Source organism: Hippopotamus amphibius, chromosome 9 (genome assembly GCF_030028045.1).
Source record: "Hippopotamus amphibius kiboko isolate mHipAmp2 chromosome 9, mHipAmp2.hap2, whole genome shotgun sequence".
NCBI classification, from domain to species: Eukaryota; Metazoa; Chordata; class Mammalia; order Artiodactyla; family Hippopotamidae; genus Hippopotamus; species Hippopotamus amphibius.
In genome coordinates, this window is record NC_080194.1 from 119891497 (window position 1) to 119918665 (window position 27169).

At 34.8% G+C, this 27169-nt stretch overlaps 1 protein-coding gene across 1 annotated transcript in view; it reads right to left on the minus strand.

Moving 5' to 3' along the window:
- LOC130861025 (phospholipid-transporting ATPase ABCA3-like) overlaps nt 1–27169 on the minus strand; it is a 216268-nt gene that overhangs the window by 39820 nt on the left and 149279 nt on the right. Inside the window, exons 21-23 of the mRNA XM_057749529.1 lie at nt 22903–23125; nt 12179–12340; nt 9675–9860 (exon numbers count right to left, since the gene is read on the minus strand). Coding sequence (XP_057605512.1) covers nt 9675–9860; nt 12179–12340; nt 22903–23125 — 571 coding nt within the window. The remainder of the gene's footprint in view (nt 1–9674; nt 9861–12178; nt 12341–22902; nt 23126–27169) is intronic.

The following is a 27169-nucleotide window of genomic DNA, read 5'->3' on the forward strand; positions in this document are numbered from 1 at the left end:
TCAACAGACAAAGGATTGATCTCTAAAATATATAAACAGTTTATCCAGCTCAATATCAAAAAAACAAACAACCCAATCAAAACATGGGCAGAAGACCTAAATAGGCATTTCTCCACAGAAGATATATGGATGGCCAAGAGGCACATGAAAAGCTGCTTAACGTCACTAAGTATTAGAGAAATGCAAATCAAAACGACAATGAGGTATCACCTCACACCGGTTAGAATAGGCATCATCAGAAAATCTACAAACAGTAAATGCTGGAGAGGGTGTTTAGAAAAGGGAACACTCTTGCATTGCTGGTGGGAATGTAAATTGATACAGCCACTATGGAAAACAGTATGGAGGTTCCTTGAAAAACTAAAAATAGAACTACCATATGACCCAGCAATCCCACTGCTGGGCATATACCCAGAGAACACCGTAATTCACAAAGACACATGCACTCCAATGTTCACTGCAGCACTATTTACAATAGCCAGGACATGGAAGCAACCTAAATGTCCATCAACAGATGAATGAATAAAGAAGATGTGGTACATACATACAATGGAATATTATTCAGCTGTGAAATGCAATGAAACTGGGACATTTTTAGAGATATGGATGGACCTAAAGACTGTCATGCAGAGTGAAGTGAGTCAGAAAGAGAAAAACAAATATTGTATATTAACACATATATGTGGACTATAGAAAAATGGTACAAATCAACCTGTTTGCAAGGCAGAAATATAGACACAGATGTAGAGAACAAACATATGGACACCAGGTGGGGAAAGTGGAGAGGGTTGCAGGGGGGAATGAACTGGGAGATTGGGATACCAAATTGTATACTCTAAATATATGCAGTTTATTGTAAAAATTAAAAATTAAAAAATTAAAAAAAATAAAATAAAACAATATTAGTGGGTCCCAACCCCAAATCTCATGGTTCAGTCGGTCTGGGATATAGCTTAAAAACTTGCATTTTTAAAAAAACTTAGTTTATGGTGATAGCCACACTTCAGGAAAAATTATTATTACTGATACATTGTTCTTTTTTTCTGCCTTAATTACTATAGTTTAAAAAAACACTTATATATGGTAGCATAAGTCTACCACATTTGCTTTTTCTCAAGATTTCCTTGGAGATTCTTGACACTTTGCATTTCCATGTAAATTTTAAAATCACTTTGCATTTACATGTAAACTTTAGAATCAACTGATCAGATGATCAATCTACACACACACACACAGACACACACACACACTCACAGGATTTTGATTGGGATTGCCTTAAATCTTTAGATTAATTTATGGAAAATCGTCATCTTCCCATGGTTGGGTTTTCTAAAGCAAGAACATGGTATATTTCCTCATTTATACAGGTCTTCTTTCATCTCATATTTCATATTTTCATATAAAATATTTCATTTCATATTTTTTGTAATATTCCATATAAAGGTCTTGCATAACTTCTCTTAGGTATTTTTTAAAAATTCAAATAACATCGAGGAGAAGAAAGATGGTGGCAAAGTAGAAGGATGTGGAATGCATCCTTCTCCACAGATGCAGCAGGAATACAACAAAAGATGCAATAATTCCCACAGAGAACCAGCTGAACACCAGCAGAAGACCTCAGACACCTGAAAGGACTGTAAAGATCCCAACATAACTGGGTAGGACAGTGGGGGAAAAGAGAAAGGAGAAAGAGGAGGAGAGGAAAGGAAAGGGACAGGTCCCACACCCTGGGGTGGGGGGATTTGAAACAGAGGGGAGATTCCCGAATTCGGGGAAACATCCCATACCTGATGGGGAAACCCCTTCTCCAATGGGGAATTTCCCTGGGTCAGAAGGGAGGTATTTGGGACTGTTCAAAGAGGGTGAAGCAGCTGATCTGTGGCAGGCGGGCAAGAGTGAGAAACACACGGAGGGTCTGCACCATGGCTCAGCATGTCCAGACTGAGACTTGGTTTCACAGCTGAACAAGGGGTCTGGGAGTTGGAACATGGGAACTGGAGAACTGGTTGAGGCTGAGAAACATTGTTGGCAGTGGGGAGACAGACTGAGAGGACAGGAGGAAAGAAATCCACAGCAGAGAATGCCTACCATGGAAAGCTGCATGGCCTTGGTGGTGCCTTGATACTGGTGACTCACAAGCAGTGGGGAGGAGCCACAGGTGTGGCCTCTCTCTTGGTGCAATGGGCAAAGGAAGGACCCCTCTGGGCCTGGCTAATGCAGTCAGGGATAACAAAGTCCCCCAGGCAGGGCTGGCATAGAGTGCCTTCAGCTGAGAGCCAAAAGTCTGCAGAGTGGCACAGCTCTGGAGACATTCTGTTTACACCTAAGCTGCCAGCATCCCTCTGCAACAGGCACCACCATGGCCAACTGAGCCACCGTGACTCAGGCAGGGTGCCACAGCAGAGTCATAGGCAGGGGGCAGGAGCTCTGGTTGCAGTCGCTCTCTTGGCCTGAGCCATCAGTGTCCCTCTGCAACAGGCTCTGCCATAGCTGCCTGAGCTGCCACAATCCAAGCAGAGTGCCACTGCTTACTCACTCCCAGGGGAAGGAGCCACTATTGCACTCTCTCTCTCCCCACGCAACAGTGCTTACAGATGAAAAATAAAGGAAGCTCTTCTGGTTGCAGAGTAATACAAAAAGCCCAAGGCAGGTAGAAGGACACTAACAGCTGAGACCCCAAGGAAACAGAAATATTATTATTAATTCTATTGATCCAGTCCATTCTGGGGTCAGTTCTAGGTTTTTTTTTTTTTTTATTAATTATGATCTTAATCCTAAGTGATCTACATGTTTTATAACATATTTTTTCTTCTATTTTTTCTTCTATTTTTATTTTTAGCCTTTTTATATATTTCTATTTCTAGCTAAGTTTTTTGTAGGGCTCACTGTATCTCTCCTACCTTCTTTTCTTCTCTATTTTTTATACATTTCTATTTTTTTCTTTTTCTTTTTATGATTCCAGTCACACTACACTCTTCTGTTGCCCTGTCTTCTACCCTTTTTTAGTTTATTTTATCTTAATATACTTATAATCAATATTATTGCTCTGCTCTGTTTCCTTGCTTTATTCTCCAGATGACACACTGCTTTGGTTTTTATTATTAGGTTTTGTCTTTATCTTAGTTCTAAGTATAACTGGCTGTTTTCATTTTGAGAATCTTCAGTCTGTCTGGTGGTTCTCTTGCTCTTTATTATATTTGATCCTACCTTTCAAAATTTCCCTGGATTTGTGTTTGTGTGTGTGTGGGGGGGGATTTGTTTGTTTGTTTTGAATTTCTTTTGGTTTTCCCTTTGATTGTCTGATTGCATACTGGGGTCCTTCTGTCAGGTCTTTCTAGTGCCTTATGTTCTTTTGGATTCAGTATTTGTGAGTCTTGTACATGTATGTGTTTCCTTGATTTATTATTTGTTTGACTCAAAATTCTGCCATTTGTCTGGGGCTTGGACAGTCTTCTTTAAACCCCTTTATTGCCATGACAAGCAACCTCCGAAGTCTGGGCTACATCATCAGAAGCCAAGTAGGAGGCTCTGGGGAGGGAGCACTGAATCTAGGATGCTAGACTACTAGGGAGTCCTCAGATACAGGGAAGATTAACTACAGAGAACTCTCATGGAGCCCTGCATCAGAGTCTAAGACCCAGTTTCATCTGACTGTCTACAACTGCTGGTGCTGGACACTTCACACCAAACTACAAATAAGACAGGAACACAAACCCACCCATCAGCACACAGAATACCTAAAGCCATATTAACCTCACAGATACCCTAAAACACACCACCTGACATGGCCCTGCTCATCAGAGAGAAAAGACACAGAGCCACACACTGGAAAGCAGGCACCAGAACCTCCCACCAGGAAGCCTACTCAAGACACTGGACAAACCCCACCACAGTGGGCAGAGGGCTGAAACAAGAGGAATTACTACTAGGCAGCAAAGGGAAAGGAGACAGCAAATCCTATAAATTAGGCAAAATTAGAAAAGAAAGAAACCCCATGTAGACAAAGGAGCAAGAAAAAACCCCACAAGACCAAATAAATGAAGAGGAAATAGGAAAATTGCCTGAAAAAGAATTCAGAGCAATGATAGTAAAGATGATCCACAATCTTGATAGCAAAATAGAGAAAATACAAGAAACAGTTAATAAGGCCTCAGAAGAACTAAAGAGCAAACAATAACAAACAATAAAGGACAAAATAACTGAAATTAAAAATACTCTAGATGGTATAAACAGCAGAATAATTGAGGCTGAAGAACAAGTAAGGGAGTTGGAAGATAGAATGGGGGAAAAAACTGCCACAGAGCAAGAAAAAGAAAAAAGAATAAGAAGAATGGAAGACAGTCTCAGAGACCTTGGTGACAACATTAAGTGCACCAACATTCAAATCATTGGCAACCCAGAAGAAGAAGAAAAAAAGAAAGGGTCTGAGAAAATATTTGAAGAAATTATAGCAGAAAACTTCCCCAATATGGGAAAAGAAATAATTAATCAAGTCCAAGAAGTGCAGAGAGTCCCATACAGAATACACCCAAAGGAAAATACACCAAGGCACATATAAATCAAACTAAAAAAAATTAAACACAAAGAAAACATATTAAAAGCAGCAAGAGAAAAGCAACAAATAACATCTAAGGGAAAACCCATAAGGATAACAGCTGACCTTTCTGCAGAAACTCTGCAGGCCAGAAGGGAGTGGCAGGATATACTGAAAGTGCTGAAAGAGAAAAAACTACAGCTAAGAATACTCTACCCAGCAAGAATCCCATTCAGATTTGATGGAGAAATCAAAAGCTTTCCAGACAAGCAAAAGTTAAGAGAATTCAGCACCACCAAACCAGCCTTACAACAATTGCTAAAGGAAACTTTCTAAGCAGGAAACACAAGACAAGGAAAAGACCTGCAGAAGCAAACCCAAAACAATTAAGAAAATGGTAATAGGAACATACATGTCAATAATCACCTTAAATGTAAATGGATTAAATGCTCCAACCAAAAGACACAGACTGGCTGAATGGATACAAAAACAAGACCCATCTACATGCTGCCTACAAGAAACCCACACAGGACCAAGGGACACATATAGACTGAAAGTAAAGGGATGGAAAAAGATATTCCATGCAAATGGAAGTCAAAAGAAAGCTGGAGTAGCAATATTCATATCAGACAAATGAGACTTTAAAGTAAAGACTCTTAAGAGACAAAGAAGGACACTACATAATGATCAAGGGATCACTCCAAGGAGGACATATAACAATTGTAAATATCTATGCACCCAACCTAGGAGCACCTCAATACATAAGGAAAATGCTAACAGCCATAAAGGGGAAATCGACATTAACACAATAATAGTAGGAGACTTTAACACCCCACTTACATCAATGGACAGATCATCCAAACAGAAAATAAATAAGGACACACAAGCTTTAAATGACACATTAGACCACCTCGACTTAATTGATATTTATAGGACATTCCATCCAAAAACTACAGGATACACTTTCTTCTCAAGTGCACACAGAACATTTTCCAAAAAGATCACATCTTGAGACACAAACCAAGCCTCAGTAAATTCAAGAAAATTGAAATCATATCAAGCATCTTCTCTGACCACAACGCCATGAGACTAGACATCAATTACAGGAAAAAACCTGCAAAAAATACAAACACATGGAGGCTAAACAATACACTATTAAACACCCAAGAAATCGCTGAAGAAATCAAAGAGGAAATCAAAAAATATTCAGAAACAAATGACAATGAAAACACAATGATCCAAAACCTATGGGATGCAGCAAAAGCAGTTCTAAGAGGGAAGTTTATAGCAAAACAGTCCTACCTCAAGAAACAAGAAAAATATCGAATAAACAAGCTAACCTTACACCTAAAACAATTAGATAAAGGAGGACAAAAAAACTCCAAAGTGAGCAGAAGGTAAGAAATCATAAAGATCAGATCAGAAAGAGATGAAAAAGAAAGGAAGGAAACAACACCAAAAATGAATAAAACTAAAAGCTGGTTCTTTGAGAAGATAAACAAAGTTGATAAACCATTAGCCAGACTCATCAGGACAAAAAGGGAGAAGACACAAATCAACAGAATTAGAAGTGAAAAAGGAGAAGTAACAACGGACACCACAGAAATACAAAAGATCATGAGAGACTACTAAAAGCAACTATATGCCAATAAATTGGATAACCTCAAAGAAATGGATAAATTCTTAGAAAAGTACAATCTTCCAAGACGGAACCAGGAAGAAATAGAAAATATGAACAGACCAATCACAAGCACTGAAATTGAGACTGTGATTAAAAATCTCCCAACAAAGAAAAGCCCAGGGCCAGATGGATTCACAGAAGAATTCTATCAAACATTTCGAGAAGAGCTAACACCTATCCTTCTCAAACTCTTCCAAAATATAGCAGAAGGAGGAACACTCCCAAACTCATTCTACGAGGCCACTATCACCCTGATACCAAAACCAGGCAAAGATGTCACAAAAAAAGAAAATTAAAGGCCAATATCACTGATGAATTCACATGCAAAAATCCTCAACAAAATACTAGCTAACAGAAACCAAAAGCACACTAAAAAGATCATACACTATGATCAAGTGGGGTTTATCCCTGGGATGCAAGGTGTCTTCAATATATGCAAATCAATCAACGTGATACACCATATCAACAAATTGAAGGATAAAAACCATATGATCATCTCAATAGATGCAGAAAAAGCTTTTGACAAAATTCAACACCCATTTATGGTAAAAACTCTCCAGAAAATGGGTTTAGAAGGAAATTACCTCAACATAACAAAAGCCATATATGAGAAACCAAAAGCCAACATCATTCTCAATGGTGAAAAACTGAAAGCATTCCCTCTAAGAATAGGAACAAGACAAGGGTGTCCACTCTCACCATTATTATTCAACATAGTTTTGGAAGTTTTAACCACAGCAATCAGAGAAGAAAAGGAAATAAAAGGAATCCAAATGAGAAAAGTAGTAAAATTGTCACTCTTTGCAGATGATATGATATTATACATAGAAAAGCTGAAAGACTTTACCAGAAAATGGCTAGCACTAATCGATGAATTTAGTAAAGTAGCAGGATACAAAATTAATGCACAGAAATTTCTTGCATTCCTATACACTAACAATGAAAAAGCAGTAAGAGAAATTAAGGAAACTCTCCCATTTACCATTGCAACAAAAAGAATAAAATACCTAGGAATAAACCTGCCTAAGGAGGCAAAAGAATTGTATGCAGAAAACTCTAAGACACTGATGAAAGAAATTAAAGATGATACAAGCAGATGGAGGGACATACCATGTCCTTGGATTGAAGAATCAACATTGTGAAAATGCCTATACTACCCAAAGCAATTTACAGATTCAATGTAATCCCTATCAAATTACCAACATCATTTTTCACAGAACTAGAACAAGAAAACTATGATTTGTATGGAAATGCAAAAGACCCCCAATAGCCAAGGCAATCTTGAGAAGGAAAGACAGAGTTGGTGGAATTAAGCTTTCTGACTTTAAAGTATACTACAAAGCTACAGTGATCAAGACAGAGGTACTGGTACAAAAGTAGAAAGGAAGATCAACAGAACAGGATAGACAACCCAGAGATACACCCATGCACACATGGGCACCTTATCTTTGACAAAGGTGGCAAGAATATACAATGGAAAAAAGGCAGCCTCTTCAATAAGTGTTGCTGGGAAAATTGGACAGCTACATGTAATAGAATGAAATTAGAACACTTCCTAACACCATACACAAAAATAAACTCAAAATAGATTAAAGACCTAAATGTAAGGCCAGACACTATAAAACTCCTAGAGGAAAACATAGGCAGAACACTCTATGACATCCGTCAGAGCAAGATCCTTTTTGACCCACCTCCTAGAATCATGGAAATAAAAGCAGGAATAAAGAAATGGGAGTTAATGAAACTTAAAAGCTTTTCCACAGTGAAAGAAACCATAAACAAGACAAGAAGACAACCCTCAGAACGGGAGAAAATACTTGTGAATGAAGCAGCAGACAAAGGATTAATCTCTAAAATATATAAGCAGCACCTGCAGCTTAATACCAGAAAAGCAAATAACCCAATCCACAAATGGGCAGAAGACCTAAATAGACATTTCTCCAAAGAAGACATACAGATGGCCAACAAACACATGAAAAGCTGCTCAACATCACTAATCATTAGAGAAATGCAAGTCAAAGCCACAATGAGGTGTTACCTCACACTGGTCAGAATGGCCAACATCAAAAAATCTAGAAACAATAAATGTTGGAGAGGGTGTGGAGAAAAGGGAACTCTCCTGCACTGTTGGTGGGAATGTAAGTTGGTATAGCCACTATGGAAAGCAGTTGGAGGGTCCTTAAATAACTAAAAATAGAACTACCATATGATCCAGTAATCCCACTACTGGGTGTATACCCAGAGAAAACCATAATCCCAAAAGAAACATGCACCATAATGTTCATTGCAGCACTATTTACAATAGCTAGGACATGGAAGCAACCTAAATGCCCATCAACAGATGAATGGATAAAGAAGATGTGGCATATATATACAATGGAATATTACTCAGGCATAAAAAGGAATGAAATTGAACTATATGTAATGAAGTGGATAGATCTAGAGACTGTCATACAGAGTGAAGTAAGCCAGAAAGAGAAAAACAAATACCGTATGCTAACTCATATATGGAATCTAAAAAAATGGTACTGATGAACCCAGTGACAGGGCAAGAATAAGGATGCTGATGCAGAGAATGGACTGGAGGACATGGGATTGGGTGGGGAGGGGCGAAGGGGAAGTTGGGACGAAGTGAGAGAGTAGCATAGACATATATACACTACCAAGTGTAAAACAGATAGCTAGTGAGAAGTTGCTGTATAACAAAGGGAGATCAACTTGAAGATGTGTCATGCCTTAGAGGGCCAGGACTGGGAGGGTGGGAGGGAGTCATGGGAGGGAAGGGATATGGGGATATATGTATAAATACAGCTGATTCACTTTTGTGTACCTCAAAAGCTGGTAGTAGTGTGTAAAGCAGTTATATTCCAATACAGAGCTTAAAAAAATTCAAATAACATCATTTGAGTGTTCTTATGCTATCCAAATGACATCATGTTATATATCACTTTTTGTTTATGGTTTGTGTATAGATTTATAGCTGGTTTTCCTATACAGACTTTTTATTTAGCAGTAGGAGAGAAACCAAAAATTTGTAATTTAGGAATGAGTCCAAGAGATTCTGACAAATGCAAAAATTTGAAAAGAACTGCTATAAGGCTTGCCATTAAATATTCATTGTGCAGCCCAGCAGAATCAATATCACCTGGGAGTTATTAGAACAACCCAGGGACCAAATTAGGGTTAATGAGCAATTTTGGGAGGGAATGGTTCTTTGACACAGGAGATGTTCAAGGGAAAGCTCGCTATTATAATTGAAGTATTTTACAATGTCATGTTCTGACTGGAAGAGACCATAATGACCATAACCACAAAAATTCAAATTATGATGATCTTTGATTCATATAGATCCCAGATAATATGGATTAATTCATATTACTCTATTCAAGTAATGGAGTTAGGCATGTATATAGAGATATGCTTTTAGTCTTAGAGATATCTTTAAGATTCATACCCAGCTACTTGCCTTATTAAATTTCTTGTAAATGCCAAGGAAAATGTAGCGAAACACAAAGGTTCTCACTCTCCATGAGGTGGTCTCCAGAAGGAAAATCAAGAGAAAGAAAACAAGTCCTGTGACAGCCATTGCAATTAAAAATCTTCCAATTGTATCTGGTTCCAAAGTATATACACTGCGCTCAATTACTGATGACAACAACAAAAAAGATATTGGATTAGATAAAAAATTAACCTAATGAGAAAACTTTAAGAAGTCAACAAGCAGGAAGTACTATAGAATCAAATGGAATGGTTATCAAATAAGCACAAAATTAATATATTTAATGGTATGTTTAACAACTTTGTATGTCACATAAAATATCTTCAAAATCTATTGAGAGGCAAAATCTTTAATACCATGAGTTTTGTCTCACTATAGTTCTAGGCATCCATTACCAACATATACCAGACAGTCAAAACCATTGGGCAAATGCCTATTCACACCAATCAGAGTACTCGGTAGTAGGAGAGGCTCTCCTTGCCCCCAAATATTCTTTCCTCTGAAAATACTTTAGATAGAGGTTCTGAAAGTGTGGAGCAGGAGCAGAAGAAGCACCTGGTAGTGTTACATATGCAAACACTTTTACCTATGAGAGAACACTAACATTTAAACTAAGTTGTAAGTGCCTAAAGGTTGGTATTTTCCAATTATTTATGAGAAAAAGTTAATAATTACAAGGTTTTGAATTCATGATAGGAAAAGCAGTAGGCTTATCAAGGAAGTAAAAATGATCAAATTTCCCTTTTTACTTTTAAAAAAACTTTGTATTAAAATAGTAAATACATATATAGAAATCCACCTAAGTATAGGACTCAATGAATTTTACCTACATAACAAGCAATATTTTTCACCCAGTTTTAAAATTCAACTGCATTATATACTTTCCTTTTCTTTTCTTCACTCTCTCTCTCTCCCCTCCCCCCTTCACTCTTCAAGTGTATCACTTTATGTACCTCTTATATTGATGGCTCTAGGCATTACATTGTCCATACATAACATCACAATCATGGTGTCTTCCTTTTACCAGTTCCAGTGAAGTGTAAAAACTTTTCCATGATTTATATCTCTTTAACCTCCCCATTTATTACTGTCTTAAATATCCCTACTATACACTGAGAACACTATCCCACAGTTATCATTTTTGCTTTAACTACTAAACTTGAGAAAACTCAAGAGGAGAAAGTATACATAGTTCACCCATTGTTTTTTTCTTTCTTGATGTTCCAAAATTCCTTCTTCAATCATTTAATTTATGTTTAAAGAATCTTTATAGCCATTCTTTTAGAACTTCTAGAGGTGACAAATTCCTGTAGATATTCTTCATCTGAAAACGTCTTGATTTCCCCTTCATTCTTGATGGATATTTCCTATGTATATAGATTTTTGAGTAGACAGCATTGTTTTTTTTTTGTTTTGTTTTGTTTTGTTTTGTTTTACTTGAAAATAATGTACCACTTCCTATGGTCTTCATGGTTTCTAGTTATAAATCTTCTATAAGTTAGAAAAATTGTTTTGCCCTTATGTATAAGGTGTCATTTTTCAGTAGCTGCTTTCCTTGTCTTTAGTTTTCAAAGTTTATGATATTTCTTGGCGTGAATTTCTTCAGTTTTAACATATTTGGAATTTACTCAGTTTCTTGAATCTGTAGGTTTACAATTATTTATGCTTCCTTTTGATTATGTCTTTTTAGAATTGAGATATAATTGACATATAACAGTTTCAGGCATATAACATAATAATTTGATATTTATATGTTGAGAAATGATCACCACAGTAAGCCTAGTTAACATTCATCACCACACATAGTTATTTTTTTTTGTGATGAGAATTTTTAATATATACTCTTTTAGCAACTTTCAATTATACAATACAGTATTATTAGCTGTAGTTACCATGCTGTACATTACATTCCCATTATTTCCTTTATAACTGGAAGTTTGTACCTTTTAACTCCCTTCACCCATTTCACCCAACTTCACATCCCTCACCTCTTTCAACTATCAATATGTTATCCATGAGCTCTTTCTTTTAAGATTCCACTTATAAGTGAAATAATATGGTATTTATCTTTCTCTGTCTGACTTTATTTCACTAGGCGTAGTGCTCTCAAAGTATATCCATGTTGTCACAAATGGCAAGATTTCCTCCTCCTTTATGGATGAATAATATTCCATTATATATACACCCCATATTCTTTATCCATTCATCCATGGTGATCATTTTTCATGAGAAAAAAGCACTATGCATATAAACTGTGAATCTTAGCTCTAACTCATACAAGTTGTGTAATAGAGTAAGTCATTCAATTTTGTATAAGGTTTAGTTTCCTCAAAGTGAGGATAATAGCACATAACTTGTGTAACTGTGAAGACTCAAAATAATGAAGGTAGAGCTCTCTGCATGCAATAAGTAATTGACTAGTCAGTGGTAACTCTGATGAGCCTTTGGCAGCCCCAATACTCACCTGCTTTACTACAATTCATGAAGGGAGGAATGTTCTTACTTGAGGTACATGTTATTTTTGTCTCCTGGATATCATAATATCGGCTGATGCTCATCCCCAAATTATGCATGGGTAATACCATCATTGAATTAAGCAGGAGGCTTTTAGAAGCAGCTTCCTTGTCTGTAATTAAAAAGATAATAACATTAGCATGATTTATATGAAATGAACTGTCCCAGGAAAACAAAAGCTCCCCAAGTTGATCAAACTAAACTGAGAAAGTTACAAAGCCATATTACTATTCTTGTAAAACTCTTCCACTAAGTATACTATCTCTGTGTCTTGTAGCATAGTTTGTGTTTATAATTACATAATTAGGAAAATTCTTTTGGGAAAGTTGATATCCATATGATCTGTTTTCCTCTCACCTGATGTGAACAAGAAACACATACTGATTATTTCTCATATTTCTTATCCTATGTGATCAACAACAACAAAAAATCAGTCATAATAGGAAATTTAGCCTCACACTCAACAATGAGAAAGAGATAAGAAACATTTTAGCAGTTTAAAGGAGGTACATCTTCAGAGAACCCAACTTAAAGCTAACTGAGTTTTCTCTAAATATTAAATTAATGTGTATACTAGTTGATGAGTATATATTAGGGAATCTGTTATGGGTTAAGATATTAAGACTTCAAGACTGAGTTCAGATAATTGGGAATAATGATAAAATATGTCTGAGCAAAAAAATATTTTTAAGACACTGACGAAAGAGAGGTGATCAGCCAAGGATGATAGGGGACAAGTGAGGTTCCTAAGATGTAAATTTTCTAAGTGGTTAAGTCATACCAAGTGTGCCCCAAAGAGGATAACAATTGGTATAGATACACATAATATAGTAGCCAGAAATAATATGTAATTCTGGACATTGATTGGCCACTTTAGTACATGCTAAAAGTAACAAGTGGCATTTCACCTCCTTGGTTAAGTTTGTTCTAAGTATTTTTTGACACGATTTTAAACAGGATACTCTGAAAACTATAAAACATTGATGAAAGAAATTGAAGATTATTCAAAGAAATGGAAGGATATTCCCTGCTCTGGGATTAGAATAATTAATATTAATATGGCCATACCTCCCAAAGCAATCTACAGATTTAATGCAATCCCTATCAAAATACCCATGCAAGTTTTCACAAAACTAGAACAAATAATTCTACAATTCATATAGAACCACAAAGGACCCCAAGTTGAAAAGCAATTTTGAGATAAAAGAGTAAATCTGGAGATATAACCCTCCCAGCTTTCAGACTATACTACAAAGTTACAATAATCAAAACAGTGTGGTACTGGCACAAAAACAGACACGTAGATCACTGGAACAGAATAAAGAACTCAGAAATAAACCCACACACCTACAGTCAATTAATCTACAATGAATGGAGAAAAGACAGTTTCTTCAAGAAGTGGTGCTGGGAAACTGGACAGCCACATGTTAAGCAATGAGATTAGAATATTCCCTCACATAATATACAAAAATAAACTCAAAATGGTTTAAAGGCCCAAATGTAAGACCTGAAACCATAAAACTCTTAGAAGAGAACATAGACAGAACACTCTGACATAAATCACAGTAGTATTTCCTTGGATCAATCTCCTAAAGCAGAAATAAACAAGTAAGCAAGAAGAGTATACTGCAGAGCACAGGGAATTATACCCATTATTTTGTAATAATCTATAACAGAGTATAATTTGCAAAAATACTGAATCACTATGCTGTTCACCTAGAACTAACATAATATCATAAATTATTTATACTTCAAATAAAAAAATAAATAACAAGTGGCTAATGTTATAAAGTATTTAGTCTCTCTCTGTAGAATACATAAATATCCTCTCACCTCTAAAGGAGTAGAGTAAAATCTTCCTAGATAAAAAAGAGTAATATGATTCCTTACCCAACAAATTGTTGAACGATACCATATGGTTGGGGTGGGGAGAAAGATAAAAATTGAGAAAAATGTGTTGTAATGGATAATATTTTAAAATATTTATCTCACAGTTCAGCATGTGTACTGATTAATGAGTAGAATTTCAACCAACCAGACTGGACACAAATCATAAAGAATCAACATAGCCATTCTGTGCATGATGGCTGAACACTGACTTTCTCTTTAGGATCTAGCAAAAAGCAGAATTGCTATCTGCAGTTTTGTTGCCTCCTTATACATTCTCATATTACTGATAACAATATCCTGATTTTCATGTCATCTCTGAGTAATGACAGTTTAATTTATTCCTTTCTATTCTCATTCTTTTATTTTTATCTATTAGTGCCCTGATCAGGGCATTAGGTGTCACGTTGATTTTAAAGGGGACATTTTAAATGATTTAGCATTGAGCATGATATTCATTGGTTTTGTTTTGTTTTTTCTTTGCAAATGCCTTTTATGATGTTATGGAAATTTTTATCTAGTTATTAAGAAAAGTTATAATGAAACATTGTTGGATGTTTTTAATGATATTTTTGCATATATCAATATTTTCCTCCATTAATTTATTAATATTGTGAATCACTTTAATATATGTTCTGAGTCTACCATTGGTCCATTAAATCTACTCTGCATTACTAGGAAAAATCTGGTTTGGTTATAATGAGTTACCTTTTCTATACTTTGCTGAATTCAGTTTGCAATATTCTCTCCAGAATTTTGCATCTCTATTTATGAGTGATTTTATCTTTTAATGTTCCTTTCTCCTTTTCTATTTAACATGTCAAAGCTATACTAACTTCATGTAATGAGTAGAGAAGCTGTTTTTCCCCCTGGTTCTCTAGAAGGGTTTAAATTAAATTAGAATTATTTTTGTGTGTTTCATAAAACTTCAATATGGCTCTAATGTTGTCTTTGTGAAAAGACTTTTAAATAATAATGTTTTATAGAATGGTTTATAGAACAATTTACATTTTATAATTATTCTTGAGAAACTGTTGGAAAGTTATTTTGTAAACAATTGTATCTAATTATTCTAAATCTTCAAATATGTTATCTTAAAATTATCTATCATGTCATCTTATCATGTTAATGTCTACAGCATCTATATTTATGTCTCCATTTTATTCCTAATACTGTGTAGACTTATTTCTTTATCAACTAACTGGAGTTGTGTCATTGTGATTATTTTTTCCAAAGAACCAACATTGGTTCTTTTGGTACTCTTGTATTTTTGCTTGCTATTTCTTTAGTTTCAAATCTTATCCTTATTGTTTAATTCCTTTTTACTTTTCTTGAATTTATTCTGTTGGATAAGTTATATAAAGGAGTTTTTGAGTTGGTGAACACAATCATTGTGGTCAGAGGGTGGCATGCCTGAGAGGACATGGAAGCTCTGTGTACCCCCTCCCCCCACACTTTGCTCTATGCATCTCCTTCCATTTGGCACTTCTTGAGATAGATGTTTTATAATAAAAGTGTAATCATAATGACACTATGAATACTCATAACTTTCATGAGTTTTGTGAGTCATCCTAGTGAATTAGTGAACCTGAAGTGGGTCCTGGGGACCCCTATATTTGCAGCCAAGTTAGACAGAACTGCAGATATTCTGGGGATTCAGTGCTTATCTCTGGAATATAAAAAGGGAGAAGTCTTGTGGCACTGAGCCCCTTAATCTGTGGGGTCTGTGCTAACTAATTGGTAGTTAGTGTCAGAATTGAATTAAATTATAGGACACCAATTTGGTGTCAGAAGATTGGTTTGAAAACATAGGGGGCTATCCTGATTTCTGCATTTTTTGAGGAATTTTGCCATTTCATCTAAGTTGTTAAATTGATTGGTGTAAAGTGATCCCTATCCACATATTATCTTCTTAATGTTTGGAGGAGGCTAAGTGAATAGCCTAGATGTGATTTTCTTATATTTATCTTGTATTTATCCTTCTTGTGTTTCACTGAGCATCTTGAATCTGTAATTTTATATCTTTTACAAAATTTTGAAAGTTTTAATCCATAGTGTCTCAAAATTTATATTCTACATTTCATTCTCTTGATTCTCTTTCTGGGGCTCTGTTATATGTATGAGAGACTTTTTGATGTTGGCCATATGAATCACTAAGGGTCTGTTCATAGTTTTAAATATCTCTCCTCTGATTTCAGAATCTCAATTGATTATCTTTCCAAAATGATGCTAAGTCCCTTCAGTGACATTTTAATTTCCTCTTAATAATCCATTTTTTATGGTTTGTATATTTCTGCTGAAATTTCCTGCCATACAATAATATACTTATTTTTTTACACCCTTGAACACAGTTATAATAGCTGTGTTAAAATCATTGTCTGCTAATTTCAACATTTGTATCATTTAGGAGTATGTTTTATTGATTTTCTTTTCTCTTCAGCCTGAGTCACATTTTCCTTTATAAGTCTAATAACTTTTGATTGCATTCTGGGCATTTTGACTTTTATATTGTCAAGACTTTGGATTCTTTTATTTTCTTCTGAAGGTTTTGATTTAGCAAGAAATTAACTTAAATGGAGTCAAATTCCTAATTCTATCTCCCCTGCAGTGGGTGGTAACTGAAAAATTAGCTTAGTTTTTTTATTCTGCTAGGCTGACTGTATGCTCCCTTGCACGTGCATAGTTCAGAGGGCAGCCAAAGGTCTGGGTATAATTTATAGAGAGAATTTGGTGTGACCCTTTGTGGTCCTCTTCTTTCTTTTAATCCTGCTATGGTTATCTCAAAATGTGTGCTTTGATTCTTCAACCTAACATTGCAGGTTTCTACCAGAGTTTTAGCTACCCCACACCTCTAAACTATGGCCTGTCCTTAAGACAAAAGCAATAATAATGAGAAACTCCCATAGGGCTTTTTCACTCCAAGTGTGCACTCCGTTCCAGTTTATGCCTACTTTTAATCATTATGAAGTACCTTCAAAATTTTAAGAATATGTCCATAGCTTATAATTGTTAAATATGGGAGGGGTTGATCTTGTTCAAGTTCTTCCACCTTAACAGTTAGTAGAATAGCAGTAAACATTTGTGGTCTAGGATGCCATAAATTTTGCACATCATCATTAGGTTTACTTCTGGATATGTGAGTTTTAGTGGTTATCTTCTTAACCATTGTAGTGGTAATCTTCTTAGGTTTCATTTCCTAAATAAAACCTATTTTTGTATATCAATTGTATACACTCACCTTACCAAATTTGCTCATTAATTCTCCTAGGTTATCTCTAATTATTTTAGATTTTCTATGTACACAGTAGTGTCACCTGCAAATAGTGACAGTTCTATTTTTTCTTTTTCCAAAACTTACTTCATTATTTTCTTGTCTACTGTAGTGACTAAAACCTACAGTACAATGCTGAATGTAGAAATGATAGGTAGCATCCTTGACTTATTCACAAACTCAAACGGAAATCTTTAGATAACATCAATTTTATACTAAAAAAATCTTCTACTAAATAAAAAGGACTATTTCTTAACTTTCTGTATGAAGCCAGTAAAATGTTAATATCAAAATCTGAGTGTCATAAAAAAAGGAAAATTACAAGCCAATCTGTCTAAACGACATTAATATAAAACTTTCTTATGAACTAATAAATTGGATCTAGAAATGTATAATAAGGGATAATATAACTGGGTTTGGTGATAGGAATACAGAGTTGGTTTAACATTAAAAGAAAATCAGTGATTACCACATTAGAATAAAGCAGAAAAGCTATGTAAACATCTCAGTTATGCAAAAGAAAACAATATTTTAAACATTAAATTTTAAACAATTTAAAATTCACCATCAGTGTGTTATAAAAAATTTTTTATAAACTTGGAAATGAAGGTAATATCCTTAATGTGATATGTATATATCTACCAAAAAAAATCAAAGGCATATAATTGTTATTTATCATTATAACTATTTTAGTATGCAATTCAATGACAAAAACATATTCACAATATAGTGTAATTATCATCACTATCTATACCCCAAACTTTTTCATTTTCCCATCAAAAACTCTGTACCCATTAAGTATAACTCTCCCTACTTTCCTGCCCCTAGACCCTGGTAATCTTTATTCTACTCCTGTCTTTATGAATTGCCTACTCTAAGTACCTCATGTAAGTGGAAATATACATTTGTCTTTCTGTCTATTTAACTTGGCACATTTTTTCCAGTTTTGTCCATGTTGTGGCATATATAAAAATTTGATTCTTTTTTGTGACCGAATAATATTCCATTGTATGGATATACCATAGTTTGTTTATCCATTCATTTGTTGGTGGACAGACACTTTGATTGCTTCCAACTTTTAGCTATTTTGAATAATGCTAACATTCAGAAAAATCAAAAGCTTTACAGATACCTGAAAAGATGCTTGACATCACTCATTATTAGAAAATGCAAATCAAAACTAAAATGATGCATCACCTCATACTGGTCAGAATGGCCATCATGCAGAAATCTACAAGCAGTAAATACTAGAGAGGGTGTGGAGAAAAGGGTACCCTCCTACACTGTTGGTGGCAATGTAGACTGGTGCAGCCACTATGAATATTTCTGCTCTGATCTTTATGATTTCTTTCCTTCTACTAACTTTGGATTTTGTTTGTTCTTCTTTCTCTAGTTGCTTTAGGTGTAAGGTTAGGTTGTTTATTTGAGATTTTTTTTGTTTCTTTAGGTAAGATTGTATCATATAAACTTCCCTCTTTGAAATGCTTTTGCTGCATCAAATAGGATTTAGATCATTGCGTTTTTGTTGTCATTTGTCTCTAGGTATTTTCTGATTTCCTCTTTGATTTCTTCAGTGATTCATTGATTATTTAGTAACATATTGTTTCACCTCCATGTGTTTGTGTTTTTTAACTTTTCATTGTGTCTAATAACTTTCCCAAATACTTTTGCTAAGACTTTATTCCTTGTCATGAGTTGTCTCTGTTCCTTAGCTTGTTTGACAAAAATTTCCTTAAATGTCTAACTCTAAAACAAAACAAAACTCTACCAATCTTTGAAGACTTCTCTGTGCAGTAACCCTCTTCCAATACAGCCAGACTTGCACCGAGTCTAGGGATGTGCAAAGTGAAAGCTTATGGTTTTCACAGCTCCTTCCTGAGCAAGCGTCTTGCCCTTGGCATGCAGGGAGCTGTCTAAAATTCCCCCATATGCATGGTGCTTTTGAATGCCCTAATTTCCTGAAGTAATTCTGACATATTGTCTCTAGCCTTAGGCAGTCTTCTGCCTCAACTGTAATATTTTTTCTCAGGCATCTGAGAATTTTTTATCCACCTTACAACGTTTTTAGCAATGCTCATTGCTTTTCATGCCTGCCAAGTTCTGAGTTAGGTGAAACAGAGATGAGTGCCTCACATGGTTCTTCAGGTAACTCCCAGACAGAATAGAAAAGACTTACACCCAAATTTGCAAAGATCTGCTTTGCTCCCTGTGGAACTAGGGATAAATGTGCCACACTAGAAGCAATGATTATGTCTTCAAGACTGCTGTGAAGCTAAAGAGGTGGTCAGAGAAATGTGTGTAAAAATGCCACAAATCTTCCTTACTATGTTAAGGATTTTTCCCCTTGATTCAGCATTTGCTTCGTTGTTGTAAAACTTTGACCATTTTCCAGAGTTCTGAAAGAGTTGATTCTGAACATTACTGATTTTTTTTTTTTAATGTTTCTGTGAAGAGGTGGTTTCTTGAAGCTGCCTACTCAGCTATTTTGCTGAGGTCAATATATTGTTTTTACTCTTTTTTTAGCTTTTAAAGCTCTACCATATATTTTAAAAAACATTTAAATATTTAATTCAAGAAAAGCCATATATATTTAAGGTGTACAACATGAAGATTTGATATACATACACACAGTGAAATGATTACTACAGTCAAGCCAATTAACATATCTTCTCCTCACATAGTTACCATTTTTGTGTGTGATGAGAGCACCCAAAATCTACTTTCTTAGCAAATTTCCAGTATTCAATACTGAATTATTAACTGTAGTCATTATGCTTTACATTAGATCTCTAGATTTATTCATCCTACACAACTGCAACTTTGTACCCTTTGACCAACATTTCCCCATTTCCTCCACCTCTCCACTACTGGAAACCCCTGTTCTACGCTCTGCATCTATATATTTGCTTTTTGTTTGTTTGTTTGTTTTTTAGATTCCACATATAAGTGAGATCATGTATCTTAATTATCTAATTTTCACAAGTTTATGAAATGTGTAGTATTACTCCTGTGTTATAGATGAGGATACTCTAACCAGGAGAAGTTATGTCCAGGATGTAAGAACTAGCAGTGGCCTGGCCAAGGTAAGCCTTCTGTCTGAAGGTCTCTGTCTTCTTCAAACACTTGTAATGCAAAAAAAAAAAAAAAAAAAAGATTTTGAAAGGCAATAAACTCAAAAGAGAGGTAGAGAGGTCCTGGCAAAATATTCCCAGTGCTTCTCTATACCCACAATGTTGTTTCTATAGAGGCTGTAAAGTAGAAAAAATAGAGCTTCTATTAAATTCTTCCATAAAGCCATTTAGATTCCCAGGTGGCTCTTCTATCCCTAATATGACATTTAAGGAGAGCTCTGTTAGGTTTTATGGGAGAAAATCCTCTTATTTTGCTCCAAGGCCACCTCTTAATCTCTTCTAATTTTAAGCAAATATATAATAAGGCTCTGAGCACCAGAATCCTGAATTTATAATGACTGAAGATTATTTTAGTGTTCCTTAAATTATGCATAACTCTCCTCAGAAAATACTAATAAGCAGGCACTTGTCTCTGAAAAAACAAATAATCCTATTAAGTTACAGTGCTATTCTTACAATGGAAATGAATAGAAATCATCCCAAATCAGCTATCCTAGAATTACTTCTTGGAGGACACCAAATCCCTATAGAAGGTCAGACTTAGTATCTATCTCATAATCATTATGTGTGACATGTGACATATAGGCATGTTAAGAGCTCTTAAATATTTCATGAGGACATTCTAATCAAAATCTAATATTTTAGGGGCTTTAAAACCTGGGACTGCCTTGAGTGGAACATGGACATTTTCTGTAATTCAGACCAGTGGTGATTAAGCGGTGAAGTTATCCTAGGGTGTAATTACATTTAAAAAACTGAAATATGAACTGAGATCAATTTTTTAGTACAACATAAATAAAAATGACCACATAAAATCTAGAAAGTCATCAAACATTTGGTGAATAATGTAGGACTCAAAGTAGAAATTACAAGAGAAATTATAAAGTATTTCTAACTCAATGATACTGAAAATAAAACATATCTAAATGTGTGGGCTACAACTAAAACAGTACTTAGAAGGAACTTTATACTTTAAATGCTTATATATGCCAAAGAAGAAAGGTTTAAAATCATGTACTAGTTGATCTTACAAAGATAGAAAAAGCATAGCCAATTTAATCCAAGGTAAACAGAAGGAAAGAAAAATAAATGTGAGAACAGAAATCCATAAAGCACACAAAATGACTGTATTAACAAAACCAAAAAGTAGCTCTTTGTAAAGACAAAAAAAAATGGTAAATATTGGTCAGACAGAAAGGATGGGAGAGTGGGAGTGAATAGAGAATACCAGGAGGGAATGAGCAGATATCAATACTTATAAATAGACCTTAAAGGATCATAAGGAAATGTTATGAATAACTTTATGCCAACAGCTTTAGAGACTTAGATGAAATACAAAAGTTCTTTGAAAAAGATAACTTCTCAAAAGTTTCACAAGAAGGATAAGAAATCTTAATAGCCCTGTCTCATGAAGAAAGTAAATTTATAATTCATAATAAAACTTCACACAAATAATACTCCAAGCCTGAGGCCTTTCACTGATGAGCTATTCTTTCCTTAAGAAAGGAAAAAATTATCCATTTAACAAAAAAAAATTCTGATATGTGGACTACAATATCAAGGAACTGAATTTCTGCCCTCAACTCCAATAATCAAGGAAACAAATTCTCCTCTAAGACCTCCAGAAGTGGATGCAGCCTTGCCAATAGCTTGATTTTAGCCCAATGAGGCTCATGTCATACTTCTTACAAAGCTGTAAGATAATAGATCTGTGTTTGTGGTTCTAAGTTTGTGGTAACTTGTTACTGTAGCAATAGAAAATGAATACAGAGACTAATTAACAGCAATGTGATTAATTCAGGGAATGAGAGCCAAAGCATCAATCCTCCTACATGTTTCTTAGTCTACTATTCAGAGATCAATTACTTTTCATATGGCTTAATATTCCCCTTGAGTAAGTGTGCAAGGAGTTTTATAATAGGTCTTCAGCTAGCTCAGGGAATTCTTTCATGGGAGGACAGGATCTAAGGTCAATAAATGGGTTGGAAGCCTATTCCTCTCAGTCTCTGCAAGACCAAGGACAGCTGGATTACTTAAAACAGATCACATTAAATGTTTCCAGATTGATTTAATAAAGGAGTGGCCACAGTCTGTCTTCTAAGAAACTCCTATTTGTGATCATTGCCTGTTCAGTCGATCTCTCCTTAATCTTAAAGTCAAGAGGAAAATAAAAAGATAAATATTCTGCAAATCCTGTGCAATAAAGGAAGGGGGTTGGGTTAGTGAAAATATTAGTGTTACATGAGTTGGGTTAGTGAAAATATTAGTGTTACATGAGTTTTTCCCAGAAACCCAGAAGCAAACAACTTTGTAATGTTCCAATCTTCAAGACAATTTCTGTTTAATCATTCCCCTAGAAAGGTGGAGACTGTGTTAAGTCCTTACCGTGTAGTACGGTTATTATCAAATCTGCTATTACACCGAAAAATCCTGCACAGTAGTTAAATATGATGAGCTTGATGTAGGCACTGGTATGACTAGAAAACAGGAAACTTATCAGGTACATGAAGGGAATCACAGACCAGCCAAACAGCATGAAGATGAACAGTGTGTCCAGAAAGTGGTAATCCTTGACCAGTATTTCCAATCCACAGCACAAGAACACTACCTGAGATACAGAATACAGAATACAGAAGTAAATTCAAAGTGAAGAAAAAATATGGAATGCAGTACATGAGAACACAAGTATAAAAACTCAGAGAAGGAAAAATCTTCCTTTGTTAGAACACAGAACTATGTATGAATCAAATAATTTTATCTGTGAGCATGATTATGAGCTACACCCACTTTTTCCTTATCAGTGAGCATGACACCATTGCTTTCTTTTCTACTTGTTTTTATAGACTTGGAACAGTTTCATTTTGTTCTCCTTGAACAAGATCAAAGTATATTCTTTCTGCCTCTTCACCCAGCCCCAAATAAGCCCACTAGCAATATTTCCAGAAATTATATCACCTAGTAGGAAAACTTTTGTTAAGGTTTTTTTTCTAGCAGCTGTAAGCTGTGATACTAAGGGACCTACTTTTCACAACTCTCTAGTTTTAGATTCTGTCTCTTGACTCTACTGTTTTCCTAATCCTTCTCTCCCTATCTCAGCCACTTAGTTGAGATGCACACAGGGAAGCCCAAAGCTACAGGGGATCTAAGTGAGGAAAGAGAGAACCTACAGAATTGTTAAGGAAATAAGTTTCTAGAGGTCTGCACCTTTCAAGTTGTTAATTGTGGTTTCTCCAAATATTCTAGAGTTATCTATTTTGAACTAGTGAATGATTATGTAGCAGGATATTTGAGAAGTGGACAGTAGCGTTAAGCTGAGAATAGCTACTATGTGACTGATAGCAAATTCTCAATGGTAGAAAAAGCAACAAAAAGTGAATATAACATAAGTGAAAATATTTGGGTATTATGGGCATGGCTAATTTGTTTCTGTCACAGCAGACTTTCAGTTTCAAGAGAAATGGAATGAATTAAATTACTTACACATGTGACGTATCATAATTTACTTTTTAAGATTGAATAATATTTCATTATTTATCCATTTATTTATCCATTTATTCATCAATGAACATTTAAGCTGGTTTCACTAATTGGCTATCATGAATAATGTTGCTATGAACACTGATGTACAAGTACTCATTCAAATTCCTGCTTTCAATTCTTTTAGAATTCCACTATTAGTGGAAATGCTAAGTCATATGGTAATTCCATGTTTAATTTTTTGAGGAAATGCCATACTGGCACTTCCACAGCAGCTTCACCATTTTAGATTCCCACAACCAATGCACAGAGTTCCAGTTTCTCCACATCCTTCCCAACACTTGTCATTTTCTCTTTTTCATCATAGCCATCTCAATAGGTGTAAAGCGGTATCTCAATATTGCTTTTTTTTTTTCAATATTGCTTTTGATTTGTATTTCCCTAATGATTACTGATGTCAAGCATCTTTTCATGCACTTATTGGCCTTCTTTGGAGAAATATCTACTCAAGCTCCTGGCCCATTTTTGAATTGGGTTTGTTGTTGTTAATTTTTAGTACTTCCTTATGTATTCTGGGTATTAATTCCTTAGCAGGTATAAAATGTTAAATATTTTCTCCCATTTTGTGGATTTCCTTTTCATTCTGTTGACAATGCCCTTTGATTTATATGCTTTCTCAGTTTTTGTGAAGTCCAATTTATCTATCTTTTTCTTTCCTCGGCTTGTGCGTTTGCTGTCACATCCAAGAAAGCACTGCCAAATCCAATGTCATGAAGCTTTTCCCCTTTGTTTTCTTTAAAGAGTCTTACAGTATTAGCTCTTACATTTAGAACTTTTATCCATTTTGAATTAACTTTTGTATATAGTTTAAGGTAAGGGTCAAATTTCATTCTTTTATATGCAGTTTTCCCACCATCATTTGTTGAAAGACTCTTTTGTACCCATTGAATAGTCTTGGCACTCTTGTCAAAAATCATTTGACCATATATGAAAGAGTTTATTTCTGGGTTTTCTAGTCTATCCCATTGGTCTATATGCCAATACCACATTATTTTGATTACTGTAGCTTTGTCACAAGTTTTGAAATTAGGAAGTGTGAGTACTACAACTTTGTTCTTTTTCAAAAATTTTAGCTATTTATGATGATTTTTCTCCTTTTATCACTAGATAGATAATATCCTTCTTTATCTCTTGTAACAATTTTGAACACAAAGTTTATTTTGTCTGATATTAGTATCGCTATTTCAGCTCCTTTTTGGTTACTATCTGCACGGGATATCTTTTTTCCACTCTTTCACTTTCAACTTTTTACGTCTTTATTTCTTTTATTCTCTAGATCTAAATGAGTGTTTTGTAGATAGCATATATTTAAATCATTTCTATTAATCCATTTTTAATATATGCCTTTTGATTGGGCAGTTTAATCCTTTTATATTTAAAGTAATTACTGATAAGGACTTACTTTTGCCATTTTGTTATTTTTTAAGTAACTCATTTTTTTGTCCCTCAATTTCTCTATTACTGCCTTCTTTTGTTTTCAGGTTTCTTCTCTAGTGATATATTTTGAATCCCTTGTCTTTTACTTTTCTGTGTATTCTATAGATATTTCCTTTGTGGTATCATGGGTATATAAAACATCCTAAAGTTATAATAATCCTATCTGAATTGATAGCAACCCAACTTTAATAACATACAAAAACTCTACTACTATACAACTCCTTCAATTTCTTTATGTTATGTCACAAATTACATTTTTATACATTGTTATCCACTAATATAGATTTGTAATTATTTTTATACATTTGTCTTTTAAAACCTGTAGAAAAGTGGAGTTGCAAGTAAAAATTTCATTCACTGTTATGGACTGAATGCTGTCTCTCTCCCTGGTTTATATCTTGAAGTCCTAAGTCCCAATGTGATATTATTTGAAGGTGTGACCTTTTTGGATGCAATTAGATTTAGATGAGGTCATGAGGGTAGGGCTTCCATGAGGGGATAGTGTCCTTAGAAGAAGAAGAGGAAGAAGAAGGGGAAGAAGAAGAAGAAAGATGAGACACCCCCCCCACACACACACACACGTCTCTCCCATGTATGGACATAGTGAGAAGGTGGCCATCTGCAAGCCATGAAGAGAGCACTCACTGAGAAACTAAATCAACCAGTACCTTGATCTTGGAGTTCCCAGTCTTCAAAACTATGAGGAAATAAATTTCTGTCATTTAAGCCACCAAGTCTATGGTATTTTGTTATAGCAAAGACAACTGGCTTTTATATTTTCATATGTATTTACATATACTGAAGATCTTTATGTCCTCATCTGGCTTTGAGTTACTGTGCAGCATTCTTTCATTTTAATCTGAAGGAATCTGTTTAGCATTTCCCTTAGTTTTCATTTATCTGAAAATGTCTTAATTTCTTCTTTGTTTTTGAAAAACAGTTTTGCTGGATCTAGAATTCTCCAGTGATAATTTTTTTCTTTCAAAATTTTCAATATATCATCCCACTGTTTTCTGGCCTCTAAGGTTTCTACCAAGAAATTGATTAGTAATATTATTTATTAATATTATTGAGGATTCCTTGCACACAGGGAGTTACTTCTCACTTGGAATATCCTCTCTTTGTCTTTGAATTTCAGCAGCTTAATTATCATGTTTCTCAGTATGAGTCTTTTTAGTTATTTATTACATAGAGTTTGTTGAGAGTCTTGGGTTTTTAGATTCATGTCCTTCATCAAATTTGGTAAGTTTACAGCCATTATTTCTTCAAATAATATCTCTTCCCCTTTTCTTTCTCTCTTTTCTACCTGGGACTCCCATAATGTGTAATTGATCCAACTGTGGGAGTGCCACAATTCTCTGAGGCCCTGTTTTACTTCATTATTTTTTCCTTCTGCTCTTCAGACTTGATAATTTCAATTTTCTATCTTCAAACTTGCTGATTCTTTCTTCTGCCTGCTCAATCTTCTGTTGAACTCCTTTAGGGAGTTCTCAAACAGTTTGTATTTTTTAGCTCCAGGATTTCTGTTTGGTTTATTTTTACAATTCCTATCTCTTTGTTGATATTCTCATTTTGTTCATATATCATTTTCCTAATTTCCTTTGGTTCTCCGTCTGTGTTTTCCTTTAGCTCTTTAAGCATATTTAAGACAGCTTTTTTTTTAAATTGAAGTATAGTT